At 36.1% G+C, this 14845-nt stretch overlaps 1 protein-coding gene across 7 annotated transcripts in view; it reads right to left on the minus strand.

The window, feature by feature from the left end:
- Positions 1-14845, minus strand: part of LOC110450834 (kinesin-like protein KIF28P) — a 103066-nt gene that overhangs the window by 11284 nt on the left and 76937 nt on the right. For 3 of the 7 annotated variants that reach the window (XM_021498602.1, XM_021498600.1, XM_021498598.1), the window contains one exon: positions 13784-13831. The exons of 2 other annotated variants lie outside the window; for them this stretch is intronic. In XM_021498602.1, the coding sequence (XP_021354277.1) occupies positions 13784-13831 (48 nt within the window). Of the gene's footprint in view, positions 1-1580; positions 2174-9826; positions 10016-13783; positions 13832-14845 lie in introns of those variants that run through there. 2 more of the 7 variants (XM_021498597.1, XM_021498596.1) reach the window with 2 other exon arrangements.

A 14845-nucleotide genomic window follows, 5' to 3' on the forward strand; every position in this document is an offset into this window, starting at 1 on the left:
AAGCCCTGAGAGAAATCTCTGAAGTTGTTGTGTATGACAGATAAGCCCTGAGAGAAATCTCTGAAGTTGTTGTGTATGACAGAGAAGTTTTGAGATCTCTCTCTAAAGATGACTTATTACTATATTACAGAGAAGTTCTAAGAGAGATCTCTAAAGTTGGAGTTTTATAAAACATATTGATAGATCTCTGTAGTTGGATTGCACCAAAATCGACAGAAGGAACACGGAAATAGTCAGATTTCTAATTATGTTCTTTTGCTTCACTGTAGAGAGTTAAAGATTTGGTGCACCAAAAGTAGACATGCTAACTACAAAGTGTATTCAATACAAAGTAACTGAGAGATATTCCTTATCTGACACAATAGCTCTTTGAAAATCGAAAATCATCTTTAATTTCCTGGAAAGCTAACTTGTTATAATATTGTACATATATGTAACCCTCTTATATCATCTTACACACTTTGAAACTAAATTAAAAATTAAAAAAAAAAAATCTGGAAAGGGAAATATGCTATCTTGTGTTAAAGGTAAATTGATCTTACATTCTAGCAATCTAAAAGGAATTTCATTCCTGTCAAAGATAAAGTCATTTTTCATTTCTTATCAATGAGAAATTTATCTTATCTCTTCTGTCCAGGAGTAAGACAGTTTATAAACCTAACGATAAAGAGCACTTTGATCATCTCATTTTTATTTAAATGAGAAATTAATTCTCACTTTGAGTTCGAAAGAATATATTGAATTCTTCTCGAAGGGAAATCATTTTGCTATATCTTAACTGTTTAAAATGTAAACTTTATCTATTATGAAACAAGTTATTACAACTATATTAATCGTTCTTGTTGGCCTGGATGAAAGCATGCAAAGGGTCTTAATATGGGAGGAAACCTGAGTTCCAAGAGAAAACCCACATGGTTGGGCTTGTGACCATGATACCTTTTTTACATCTGATTTGTGAGTCCAACTCGAGCCGTCTTGGTGAAAGGTTAGTGTGCTATCCACTGCACCATCCAACCACCAAAAGGGGATCTTAACTAGTTGGACTTTTCAGATGAATTTAATAAAAACTACAAATGTGTAAGTAATCTTAAACTAAAGAAATACAAAGTAAATACCTTTTTAAAATTTCAGAAATATGAGGTGGAAAAAATGTACACAACTATAGAAGTAAAGAAACTTTATAACACTACAGAAATACAAAGTGGAAAAATCTTTATAACGCTACAGAAATACAAAATGGAAAAATCTTTATAACGCTACAGAAATACAAAGTGGAAAAATCTTTAAAACGCTACAGAAATACAAAGTGGAAAAAACTTTAGACCGCTACAGAAATACAAAGTGGAAAAATCTTTAAAACGCTACAGAAATACAAAGTGGGAAAAACTTTAGACCGCTACAGAAATACAAAGTGGAAAAATCTTTAGACCGCTACAGAAATACAAAGTGGAAAAATCTTTAGACCGCTACAGAAATACAAAGTGGAAAAATCTTTAGACCGCTACAGAAATACAAAGTGGAAAAATCTTTAGACCACTACAGAAATACAAAGTGGAAAAATCTTTAGACCGCTACAGAAATACAAAATGGAGTAACTTTACGTTTATCAGAATTACTGGGTGAAGAAACAGTGTACCATTACAGCAATACAAAGTGAAGTAACTTCATTCTTTACTGAGTGAAGTAACATACTGAAACACAAAGTGACGCAGCTTCATACAAAGTGGAATAACTTGATACCAGTACAGTAAAGGGTGGAACAACTCAAGCAGCGCTGTTTCTGGGCACATGTATAGACACAATAGCAATAAAACAAGGGTATACACACCAAGAACAATTATACATGCATCATGGTTGAAATCTTCAAAAACTTAAAAGTTGTTTCAAAATAATCCATGTGCATGGATGGTGAAAGGGTGATCTACTTGCAACCAAAGAATTCACACGACCAATTAACGTCAAAAAACCACAGGCATCGTCATGGATACAAAATTGGGTGCCATTGGAAACTCACATTGTTATTGATTTGAAACGTTTTCGCGATGGAACTGTCGGATTTGGATCGTTTGCTATCCGAATTGTTCATAAACGGCGCAAGATCAACAGATGCCAGAGAATCGCGATCCCCGTGTGAAGAATGTTGGGTAGCCTCTCTCCAAACTGCATACTCTTTCTACGGGGAGAACATAACAGCACGTCATTACTGGGTACGACATCATCAGAAAACATTCATTATTCCTCAACGCCCAGAACATTTACATACAAACTTTCACAGTAAGACGGGGTCATTGTTTTGTTGATACCTCTATTGTTCTCTATAATTACAAATGTTGCCAGTATTCATTGTCTACGTTATACACCATTAGTTGCTATTGCAAAAAACTGTATCATTGAGGAGGTTATAAATAGTATTTACCCTTTCACTACTTGACCCTAATGGACTCATCCCAGTCAATGCATGGTAGAGTCTACTACATTACATAGGGGTGTAAGGGTAAAAATAAAATAAAAACATTGTTGTTTACCATATTTATCCTTTAATAAGCCTAGCAAGCTAACACATGATCTCTGACTCAAAGTAGGGGTGGGCTTATTAGACGACAACATCAGAGCATTCGTCAGCATTTGCACTTATTACCACACATTATTGGCGTATTGCCCAATAAATATGTGTAAGTCGTTTCTTTTAAAACTCAGTAGCAGGGAAATACAGCTGCCAGTGTCAGAGAAGAAAAAAATTATATTCGGAAAATTTTCTCTCATTTTGAATCTTTATATTATATTCATTGTGAGGAAAATTTTCCCTGGCAGTGATGACAATATGTTCTAACAGGTATTTACAATAATTTAAAATCGTTTAGTATATATTCTGTATATCAACTCTGGTCCACTCAAGTTCTAAATAGAGGGAGAATGCTTTAGCAGTGAATCATGTCACCACATGGAAAACATACATACCTAATTATGGTGATAAAATACTGCTGATAAGCCCATGCCTGGTAATAGGCCCACCAATAATTATTGCAGTACAGTAGAAATGCCAGCAGCTGCTAACTCATTGTCCTGTAATAAGCCCCCCCCCCCCCCCCTATTTTCAGTCAGAGCTAATGTGTTTACACCCTGGGTTTATTGCAGGATAAATATGGTACAAATATATGTATGAACAGTTGTTTTTAAAATTCATGCCAGTATGAATGGAAATCGGCTACATCCATATTGTATAAAGCCTGCTGTAAGGCTTCATGTAAAATTGACATCCTCCCTACTGCGGTATTACAATGACTGGAGATGGTGAATACCACACATCAAAGGTAAATCAGCGTACACAGGATGATCAAGGTGTTTATTGCGATGATGTGGCAACTAAAAAAGCACACATAAAACTGAACGCAGTGATAAAATAAGCTGATGATGACAAAACACAGCAGTTCACATTCCCCAAATCATCATTCAAGCGTTTTTAACCCCTTTCACCCCTAGGTAACTTTAGTAGACTCTACCATGCATTTATGAGGATGAGTCCATTATGGTCTACAATGGTGAAAGGGTTTAACAAGTTGTTGCAAAGACATCATATTCAAATCAAACAACTGTATTGCTTGACTACTGCTTTTTGGGTATCCATCCACTCACCTTTCTAAAATATCAATCCATTTCATTTTAAAAAAGAAAGGATTCAAATGAATGACTTACTGTTCCCAATATTATTTTCAGATATAAAAGCCCACCAATAAAAAACACCCATTAAATGTATATGCCATTAACAGATACAGAAGGAAAGTTAAGGATCCCTGCCCCACTGCAGGCAAAAAGGATAATTCCTTTGTAGTTTTTCATACAGAGTTACCTCCCCTTCTTCTCATTTTGTATAATAACTGTATAAGGACTTGGCCTATGAATTACTGCTGATCAGGTGATCATTTGGTTGGATTTACCACATTGTGATCAGAGGTCAAGGATCTAAAGTCTGGCCCTGTTTTAAATTTTCTACAGGAATGTTCTTATAGAATTTTTTTTGCTTATTTCACTCTTATTATTTCCACAAATATTTCTGTAAAGCATGTTTTTCTTTTCTGGATTGATTTATCAAAGCTATTTTTATGCCAGTGAAAAATACATCCAATTCACTTTTACATTTTTTAGTTATGGTGCAGAGATCTTTAAATGAATAATCCAACATTTCTAAATATGTTTTTTATGTATTTGCTCTTGAATCTGAAACACCAGCCTGTTTAATTACAGACATTACAGAAACTTTGAATAACAAATCTCCTTAATCTTAAACACCCTTTTCTTTTGTTTCCTTTGCAAAATATAGGAGATTTAAGCTTAAACTCATTACCACAACACATATTTCTCAATTTCTGATTTTTAAAAATTTGGTAATGAATCTAAAACATATGTATATCTGATTTCTTTCAGGTACAAAAGGAAATTTCATTCAAACATAGTACATACACATTACTACAAAATTTGATCACCACAGTACACCACAGTATACCACAGACCACAATATACCACAGATCACAGTATATCACAGTATACCCCACCACAACATCTACAGTTACCCTGACAGCTACCACAAACACAAGCATTCAATCTCAGATCTGGATATTAGCACTATCTAATATTTAAAACGCTTATCCAAGAATTGAAATCATTGGTGCACATTTGTTTTACATAAAAACTTAAGAGTTACGAAACAAGAAGTGCAATTCTAAAACTGTCTTAACATCAAACCCCTTCCTGTCAGTGGGAATCTCCTCTTCCAGTGTGTACCATTTTCTGAGTGAAACAACCCCCTCCCCCTCGCTTATAAAAACCCCCAACCCCTCCAGTATGTACCCTGGCTATCCTGAGTAAAGAGAGCCCCCATTGCCCAGTGCACCCTATCCTGAATACAAGAGGCCCAGAGGGCCTGTATCGCTCACCTGTTTCTTTTGTTACATGCAATTGACATATAGGTAACTTAAGACTAAATTTGGTAACTAGAACACAAGACATTTTAACATCTGTTAAACAGTTCTGAAGATATTGCTGTTTGAAACTTGAAATTTTAATTTTAAAGCTTTTAACTCATATTGACCTTTGACCTCCGACTTGCACTTAAAGTTGACCTTTGACCTCATTACTGTAATAAAGAAAACAATTCACACAGCTGGTCTGCATAACATACCCAAGTATCATGACTCTAGTCCAAATGGTTCTTAGGATATTGTTGTTTGAAGTTTTTAACATAATTGACACCAGTGACCTTGGAAGTAGGTCAAGGTCATTTTAATGAGGAAAATTTATAACACTTCATCCCAGGTACCTACTGGCCAAATATCACGACCCTGAGCCTTATGGAAATTGAAAAGAAGATTGTCAAAGCCTTTGACCCCAACTTGCACTTACAGTTGACCTTTGACATCATAACTGTAATTTAGAAAAATATTTGTACTGCTGGTCTACATAACATACCAAAGTTTCATGACTCTAGACCAAATGCTTCTTAGGATATTGTTGTTTGAAGTTTTTAACCTATTTGAGACCTGTGACCTTGAAAGTAGGTCAAGGTCATTTTAATGAGGAAACTTTATAGCACTCCATGCCAGGTACCTACTGGCCAAATATCATGACCCTGGGCCTTATGGAACTTGAGAAGAAGATTGTTAAACATTTTAACCAAAGTTGACATTTGAACACCCCACTAGCATTTAAAGTTGACCTTTGACCTCATAACTGTACCGAGAAAAATATTCGCACTGCTGGTCTCCATAACATACCAAAGTATCATGACTCTAGTTCAAATGGTTCTTAGGATATTGTTGTTTGAAAATGTTCACATATTTGACCGCTGTGACCTTGAAAGTAGGTCAAGGTCATTTTAATGAGGAGACTTTATAGCACTTCATCCCAGGTACCTACTGGCCAAATATCATGACCCTAGGTCCTACAGTTCTTCAGAAAAGACGTTCAAAAGAAAAAGTTGACGGACGGACGCCTGACTACTGACGACGTGTATAGCCACCCCGTAATGTGCATAGCAATGCTATTCCAAGTATAGCGACCCCTCCTGTGTATAGTAACCCAATCCTGAATATAATTATTTCTTGTGTATAGTAGTAACCCAATCCTGAGTATAATGATTTCCTGTGTATAGTAACCCATTCCTGAGTATAATGATTTCCTGTGTATAGTAACCCAATCCTGAATATAATGATTTCCTGTGTAAGGTAACCCAATCCTGAGTATAATGATTTCCTGTGTATAGTTTACCCAATCCTGAGTATAATGATTTCCTGTTTATAGTAACCCAATCCTGAGTATAATGATTTCCTGTGTAAGATAACCCAATCCTGAGTATAATGATTTCCTGTGTATAGTAACCCAATCCTGAGTATAATGATTTCCTGTGTAAAGTAACCCAATCCTGAGTATAATGATTTCCTGTGTATAGTAACCCAATCCTGAGTATAATGATTTCCTGTGTAAAGTAACCCATTCCTGAGTATAATGATTTCCTGTGTATAGTAACCCAATCCTGAGTATAATGATTTCCTGTGTATAGTAACCCAATCCTGAGTATAATGATTTCCTGTGTAAAGTAACCCAATCCTGAGTATAATGATTTCCTGTGTATAGTAACCCAATCCTGAGTATAATGATTTCCTGTGTAAAGTAACCCATTCCTGAGTATAATGATTTCCTGTGTATAGTAACCCAATCCTGAGTATAATGATTTCCTGTGTAAAGTAACCCAATCCTGAGTATAATGATTTCCTGTGTAAAGTAACCCAATCCTGAGTATAATGATTTCCTGTGTATAGTAACCCAATCCTGTGTATAATGATTTCCTGTGTATAGTAACCCAATCCTGAATATGTTGATTCACTCTTTATAGTGACCCAATCCTATGTGTAGTGATTTCCTGTGTATAGTAACCCAATCCTGAGTATAATGATTTCCTGTGTAGAGTAACCTAATCCTGTGTGTAGTGATTTCCTGTGTATAGTAACCCATTCCTGAGTATAATGATTTCCTGTGTATAGTAACCCAATCCTGAGTATAATGATTTCCTGTGTATAGTGACCCAATCCTGTGTATAGTAACCCAATCCTGAGTATAATGATTTCCTGTGTATAGTAACCCAATCCTGTGTATAATTATTTCCTGTTTATAGTAACCCAATCCTGAATATGTTGATTCACTCTTTATAGTGACCCAATCCTATGTGTAGTGATTTCCTGTGTATAATAACCCAATCCTGAGTATAATGATTTCCTGTGTAGAGTAACCTAATCCTGTGTGTAGTGATTTCCTGTGTATAGTAACCCATTCCTGAGTATAATGATTTCCTGTGCATAGTAACCCAATCCTGAGTATAATGATTTCCTGTGTATAGTGACCCAATCCTGTGGATAGTAACCCAATCATGAGTATAATGATTTCCTGTGTATAGTAACCCAATCCTGAATATGTTGATTCACTCTTTATAGTGACCCCATCCTATGTGTAGTGATTTCCTGTGTATAGTAACCCAATCCTGAGTATAATGATTTCCTGTGTAGAGTAACCTAATCCTGTGTGTAGTGATTTCCTGTGTATAGTAACCCATTCCTGAGTATAATGATTTCCTGTGTATAATAACCCAATTCTGAGTATACTGATTTCCTGTGTATAGTGACCCAATCCTGTGTATAGTGACCTGACCCTGAGTATAATGATTTCCTGTGTATAGTAACCCATTCCTGAATATGTTGATTCACTCTTTATAGTGACCCCTCTGAGTGAGAATTAAGCATCCCTATCCTAAGTAGTGAGTCTGCCCTGTGTTAAATGACCCTGTCCTGGATATAGCAACCCCCTCCTGTGTACAGTGACCCTGTCCTGGATATAGCAACCCCCTCCTGTGTACAGTGACCCTGTCCTGGATATAGCAACCCCCTCCTATGTACTGTGACCTTATCCTGAGTGTAGTGATCCCCTCCTGTGAATTATAATATAAGTGACAGATATATATTTGTCCTACAATTCTCAAATATATCAGTTTTACAGATACTCTGATACAGTTCAACTTTAATACATTAAACATGCTTACTGCAAATGCTTCCTAACAACAAAAACACTGATTATGTCTGCTAGGACAAAAAAATAATATTTTAATATTAAACTGAGTTCTTGGATCCCCTGGGGTTTGTTTGTGAAAGGTGTGATTGAGTGGATGGTGAGTGGTGAAGTGATGTCAAGCTAGTCTTGATGGACAATACACTACTGTAATTAAGCCAGACACAGTCCAAACACACTACCCTAGTTTTGTAACAGTAAAAGCTCTTCTTAGGTGTTGAACATTTTCCAAGACCACAAAGACCACAAGAGTTGCTATGATAACCCTTTTAAACTGCATAAACTAAACGCATAGAACGCGTTTAGTAAACTGGTAAACGCGAAGAAGTCAAAATTCCATTTGGAAAACCTATGGAAAGTCTTCTTGAGGTAATGGTATCTTATTTTTTTCTATTCCAATACATTGCCAGCCAACTTTGTTTATGAACAAAACCAATGATGATCCTCCTAAAACATTGACAGTAAAACTTTGTTACACTGCCACCATTTTTCCTGAGAAATTTTGGCGCTATAAAGGGGTTTGGCAAAAACATGAGTAAACACCTAAAGGAATTTTTAACAAAAAGAGAAAAAATGGAACTGGAAATATGTTGGCGGTAAAATATAAGTGAGGTGGCAAATTAAACGAGGGGCATTATATCGAGGTTTTACTTTATTATGCAATGTAAATTAGTTTTGTCACACAAAATAATTTTAACCGGCATTGCACAACTGCCATAGCATCAGTGACAGATAAAACAGGGTCCGAGATGATATTTCTGGCATAGTATTTACCAATTATACCCACATTTAACTCAGAAGTGCTCTATTTCCCACTTAACACCCTCAATTCTGACTCTCTCTGGTTAACAAATAATTTTAGAATATAAAATATAGCTGTAGTATATACACTTTATATCTGTCACTACAGTCTCACAACCTGACAAGCCTGTCACTACAGTCTCGCAACCTGACAAGCCTGTCACTACAGTCTCACAACCTGACAAGCCTGTTTCCTAGTATTTTCATAACCTCCCTTCTCTCAACCTCCCCACCTTTAAATTTGCAACAAAGAAAACAATTTTCATTTCAATTAAATAAATCAGGTCTCAGCATTACAGACCTAATGTCCAGAAAGTGGAGAAACCAAATGTTAACATTCCTCCTTTAGGTTTCAGGATAGGCCGAAGTTCTCTTAATGTAAAGCAAAAAGACCAAATAGGAAAGGCAAGTCCTGAATCCAGACAACTAGAAAGAGGGAAAAGTTGAAACAATTCAAGAATTTATCCCCACAAGTACAGATATAACAAGCTAAGACTTGGTCGAAAGCCATAGAGTTTTGAGAAAAAAATGAGTAACATTTTTTCTGAGGATTAAATAGATACGAAGATAACATAGGTAAAGCATTATGAAAGGAACAATGGTATACACACTGCTGAGCAAGCTATTGTAGATGAGACGGTGAAATGAGCTTGCACATTCTATACACACACTATACAAAAATCATACATAATGCACAACGAAGCTTGGTTTACGACAGCATGATTGACAGGTGGCAGCACTACAACATCGTGAGATATACGTAAACAAATCAAAACGACAAAGTCAGCGTAATACAATATCAGCCACAGCAGCCGGGGAACAACATCGTGATGGTGCACAACTCCACTACACCATTACTACGGTGACGGTAACCAAGGAGTGTCGTCATGCGACAGAACCTGTATCGTGGGCTTACGTAAGATTTTCCGCTATGCAGAGGTAAGTCTGCATAGTGATGCTTAGCCACTTTGCAATAGGGAACCACGCCTGCATTTTTCTCAGCTTCAGTAGCGAGTTCAGTCTCCTCCTCTCCGAACACAAACAAACTGACTGTGTCATCGTCATTGATATGAACCTGTTTGCTGCTGTTTACTTTGTTGTTTTCCTGTAAGGTAAAATTCAGGCATGCATTTGTTACAGGGTTACAGAGTTACAGCGTTAGAGATAGCAAAGCCACTGGTTTGATGTTACAGCCTCCGGTACAGCATGCTCCGACTGCATGTCACTACTTAGAAATGTGGGACATATTGCCATGGAAACTAGCATATAATGGAATCTTACAAAATCTAAACTGTTAAAGTAGCAACATTGAATGTTTTGATATAAAATATGCTGAATGTAGCAATGTACAGTTGGTTCAGTTAAATAACCAATCGTTGCTGGTGTAAATTTAATACTGTACATACATTTTATTTTGTTCAATGGAATACTGCACAACTGTGTTGAATTTGTAGCTTTGAGATACTTAGGCGTCGTATGCTTAGTGCTACTTATTAAGCAATAGCAATCCTGACATTATCGTTTTTTAATTCCGACTTTAGATTTCCTTACTGCAAAAACTGACGCAAAAATATTTGTATTTTGAAACATTTGCAAAATCAACTTCCAATACAAATGTTAGATGAATGTGAAATGCAACTTTGTTTCTGGACATTCTACAGTTTGTAAGGTTCCATTGCCTGCTAACATATCCACGGTGTATAAAGCAATTAGTATTACCACTTTGCATAAACTACAGAGGGTATAGGGGATGGAAGTGTGGGAAGTTAGGATTAACAAATACACTGGAATGAATGGGTGTCCAATAGAAACCAAACATTTATAGTTTTCTTTATTAAAGCATTGTCAATTGAAAGTAATTAACAATTTATTTCTTGACAACATAGCTTCAAACAAACACTAAAATATTTACAACTTTTTTTGGTGAATTTAGCCATCGCCATAAAAAAAAATCATGACACCCCATTTGATCCAGATTAGCTGTTAGTATCTAAGAAAGGTGGTATCTGTTCCGTCCAACTTTTGTTGTTCTAATAGCTACAATGGTGACAAGATGTCAGCTTTTTAATGCTGAATATCTTAAATTGTTGGTACATTTGTATGTCTATCACTTTAACTGGTTGAATCTCTGTGTCATGAGAACTAAATCCAGTTTGCCCTGGTGATCATCTGTCCATGCTTATCTGTAGAGTCATACATTGCTTTCTAGGTGGATTCTATTTACACAGAAAAAAAAATCAGAAAAAAATACATAACAGGAGAAACATTTCAGATTGTCAATTATGAATTTAAGAGTTTTTCCCTAATTACTACATTAAGTGTAGAACAGCCGACTTAAGAAATGGCTAGGGTTTACACACTTCACATAGCTTATACATACGACTCAGGTTTACACACTTCACATAGCTTATACATACGACTCAGGTTTACACACTTCACATAGCTTATACATACGACTCAGGTTTACACACTTCACATAGCTTATACATACGACTCAGGTTTACACACTTCACATAGCTTATACATACGACTCAGGTTTACACACTTCACATAGCTTATACATACGACTCAGGTTTACACACTTCACATAGCTTATACATACGACTCAGGTTTACACACTTCACATAGCTTATACATACGACTCAGGTTTACACACTTCACATAGCTTATACATACGACTCAGGTTTACACACTTCACATAGCTTATACATACGACTCAGGTTTACACACTTCACATAGCTTATACATACGACTCAGGTTTACACACTTCACATAGCTTATACATACGACTCAGGTTTACACACTTCACATAGCTTATACATACGACTCAGGTTTACACACTTCACATAGCTTATACATACGACTCAGGTTTACACACTTCACATAGCTTATACATACGACTCAGGTTTACACACTTCACATAGCTTATACATACGACTCAGGTTTACACACTTCACATAGCTTATACATACGACTCAGGTTTACACACTTCACATAGCTTATACATACGACTCAGGTTTACACACTTCACATAGCTTATACATACAACTCAGGTTTACACACTTCACATAGCTTATACATACGACTCAGGTTTACAGACCAGGTATCAAACACCTACTGAGGAGGTCCGATTTACAAACTTCCCATGGAACAGCTTTCCGATAGAATACCCTTACGTTCCATAGAAAATCCTACTCATACAATGGCTACATGATCCAAAGAACAGCTTACCCATAGAATGGTCTAATGATCCATAAAACAGCCTACCAACAGAATGGTCTAATGATCCACAGAACAGCCTACCAACAGAATGGTCTAATGATCCACAGAACAGCCTACCAACAGAATGGTCTAATGATCCATAGAACAGCCATAGAACAGCCTACCAACAGAATGGTCTAATGATCCATAGAACAGCCTACCCATAGAATGGTCTAATGATCCACAACACAGCCTACCAACAGAATGGCTTCATGATCCATAGAACAGCCTACCCATAGAATGGCCTCATAATCCTAACACTTTAAATATAGAATAGCCTCATGATCAATAGAATAGCCTACCAACAGAATCACCTTATGGTCCATTGAATAGCCTACCTATAGAATGGGCCAGGATCCAAAGAATAGCCTACCAATAAAATGGCCTCATGATCCATAGAAAGACCTACCCATAGAATGGCCACATGATACACAGAACAGTCTACCCAAAGAATGTCCTTTGTTTGTTTATGTTTAACGGCCCATCGACGGCTGTGGTCATTTAGGGCCATGGTGAATTTTGTTTGATTTTTTTTTTTAACAAACATGTGAATAGCAAAAATAAAATCAGATAAAATGGTTCATTTTAAAAGCATTTGCATTGTATGTGTAGATAATTAAAAATAAAAAGGGGGTTAAAATAATAAAAGAGATAACGAATAGATGATATGGAATATGTGAATGTCCTAATGATTCACAGAACAGCCTACCCATAGAATGGCCTAATGATCCATAGAATGACCAATCCATAGAATGGCCACATGATCCATAGAACAGTCTAAATATCGAATGACCTCATGATCCATAGAACAGTCTACCAAAGAACAGCCTACCCATAGAATAGCTTCATGATCCATAGAACAGCCTACCCATAGAATGGCCACATGATCCATAGAACAGCCTACTCATAGAATTGCCTCATGATCCATAGAACAGTCTACCCATAGAATGACCACATGATCCATAGAACAGCCTACCCATAGATTGACCACATGATCCATAGAACAGCCTACCCATAGAATGACCACATGATCCATAGAACAGCCTACCCATAGAATGCCTCATGATCCTTAGACCAGCCTACCCATGAATGCCTCATGATCCATAGAACAGCCTACCAATAGAATGCTTCATGATCCATAGAACAGCCTACCCATATAATGCCTTATGCTTAATTGAATAGCCTCTCTATAGAATGGGCCAGGATCGATAGAATAGCCTACCCATAGAATGGCCTCATTACCCATAGAATGGCCTATATATTTAAAAGACTACATAATGAAACAGATTACACTAAGAACTGACCTACATTTTGTAACCAGTTACAGCCTATTTATGAACAGCTATATATAAGTACCCATAGAAAAGTCTATGTTGGAAAACATTTATTATTTTCAACAGAACAGAAAGCTGAAACAACATAAACATTATCCTTTTATTGCATTCTTACCAATATTTCCAGGCCTACCTATACTGCAGATATTAATTATAAATATAGAAATAAGTTGACAGAACAGATATCTCCGGGTATACTAAACTAAGGGAAGGATTACATTAGTAATACATGAGGTTAGGTGACATCAGTAGCATATCTACATGTGAATGGTTCTTACATTGCTGCCTGTTTTCAAAGAGCGCACAAATTTTTGACCTTGTAACACCTGTACGGGAAAAGATACAACAGAAGATAAAATAGAATTTCCACGCAATACACTGTGGCTGTTAAACATGTTGACAAAAACACTGAAGACGTCTCAACGATTTCCTTGTTTACGTAATAATGAATATATACAGTCAAATACTTACCAGTGTTTAATAATTTAATTTCATCGGTACTACTTTTAGTTAAATATCTCAAACAGCAATGGATATGTCCAACATCTGTTTGGACGGGTTCTAGTGAACAGTTCAGGCCACGTTGTATCTAAATACACTGTACTTGTATCAGATTCAGGGTGTTAAGTACAATCATCAAAAATAGCTGGAACTTAATTGTGTTGTAGTAAAATACAAGTAATATAGTCTCCTTGTTCACAACTTACATCACAAAACTTACATCACAAACTATTCTGGTAATGCAAGGAACTAACTCTGGCAATGCAATAACATTCTGGTAATTGAGAGAACTAATATCAGTAATACAATTAACCTATTTTGGTCATACAATGAATCAATTTGGGCAATACCATGAACTAACTCTGGTAACGGAGTGACCTAATTTCGGAAATACTAAATGAACTTATTTCGGCAACACAACAAAACTAATTTCAGCAATGCAATGAACTAATTCTGGTAATTTAATAAACCAATTTTCGGCAATACAATGAACTAATTTTCAGCAATACAATTAATTAATTTCGTAATACAATAAACTAATTTCGTAATACAATGAACTAATTTTGGCAATACAATAAACTAATTCTGGTAATTTAATAAACTAATTTTCGGCAATACAATGAACTTATTTTCAGCAATACAATAAACTAATTTTGGTAATACAATAAACTAATTTGGCAATACAATGAACTAATTCTGGTAGTGCATTCTTAAAAACACAGGCTACGGTGGAGGTTCTGGTAACATTTACATCATATCTGAAATAGCCTGTTATTGAAAATCCACTGTTTTCGATGTGGTTCTGAAGAACTGACCATTTGTCATATTGTTCTTGCCCT

The sequence above is a fragment of the Mizuhopecten yessoensis genome, unplaced genomic scaffold (genome assembly GCF_002113885.1).
Source record: "Mizuhopecten yessoensis strain PY_sf001 unplaced genomic scaffold, ASM211388v2 scaffold5519, whole genome shotgun sequence".
NCBI lineage: Eukaryota > Metazoa > Mollusca > Bivalvia > Pectinida > Pectinidae > Mizuhopecten > Mizuhopecten yessoensis.